Source organism: Panthera onca, chromosome B3, assembly GCF_046562875.1.
Source record: "Panthera onca isolate mPanOnc1 chromosome B3, mPanOnc1 haplotype 2, whole genome shotgun sequence".
NCBI lineage: Eukaryota > Metazoa > Chordata > Mammalia > Carnivora > Felidae > Panthera > Panthera onca.
This window is the reverse complement of record NC_138344.1, coordinates 4,143,581-4,144,620: the sequence shown is the minus strand read 5'-3', so window position 1 is coordinate 4,144,620 and position 1,040 is coordinate 4,143,581. Positions and strand designations below refer to the sequence as shown.

General features: G+C 49.9%; 1 protein-coding gene across 1 annotated transcript in view; it reads right to left on the bottom strand.

Annotated features, from left to right (window-relative positions):
* Positions 1-136: 136 nt before the first annotated feature.
* Positions 137-1,040, bottom strand: part of FSD2 (fibronectin type III and SPRY domain containing 2) — a 44,728-nt gene continuing 43,824 nt past the window's right edge. The window contains exon 16 of the mRNA XM_078449057.2: positions 137-1,022. Within this exon, the coding sequence (XP_078305183.2) occupies positions 770-1,022 (253 nt within the window). The 3' untranslated portion in view covers positions 137-769. The remainder of the gene's footprint in view (positions 1,023-1,040) is intronic.

Below are 1,040 nucleotides of genomic sequence, written 5' to 3'. Positions count from 1 at the left end.
GCGGGTGCCCTTCTGTTCCTTCAGACTGCCTCCCCTCCAGGTTTTGTCCATCTCCCTGCCGTACGTCCTTTGCTGTAGTTTGGAAAGAGCCCCACCATCCCTCACACGGAGAGCAGAGAGCCCGACAACGGTGGTTGGATGAGGAAGATACTAATTTATTCAGTATTTGGTGTGTACCGTTTGTTACATGTTAGTCCTTAGGGACCGAATGATGAACAAGACAGACACTGTCCCTGCCTTCATGGAAGAGCGCACGGTAGAGGTCATTTCAAAGTTTGAGTGGGGTAAGTTATGTGAACGAGGGGAACAGGTGTGACAGCGTGCTCAGTGCCAGAAACCGCATCACAGTGCCATTAACTCCCCGGAAAACAGAAGGCGCGTGGCTTCCCTGGTTCTCTGTGGACAGCCTCTTGCCTTCTGGAGTCCGTTCCCGGCTGACTCGCGAGATGTCCCGGGTGTGCCGCGGCCACTAGTACTTCTGTATCTCTTCCCTCCCTTGCCCCTGCCCTCAAGCTCTGTAGGCCTTGGACTTTCAGATACTTTGCATATAAACAAACAGACCGATACAGTTTGACCACCTGAAAGGCCTGGAGTTCATTTTGTCTGAGCCCTCATTTTACAGCCGCGCCTGGTAATGACTAACCTAACATCATACAGGCGGCAGTGCGCAGGGCTAGAAACCTGTGCTTGAACGCCAAGTTCAACCAGCTGAGGGGTGGCCGGCTTGGAGGGGTGGGTACAGAAGAGAGGGAGCTGGCATCAGAATGGTCTAGTAGAAAGTGACGTGCTTTGGCATTGAAATGCCATTATGTATCTTCAGACACCCAGGCTTTTCCAAAGAAAAACAGGGATGCACAAATTGGTGAAGCTGACAACTAAACGTGTACAGATGCTGAGAAATGTCTGCATTGAAAAATGACAATTTTGAATTTTCATAGTCTAGCAGAATGCCGATCTTCCTCGGGGAGACAGTTATTCTTATATCTGGAGTCGTCCCGTTGTGCAGGAACTCATACTTATGCCTAGAAATTAAATGTTGA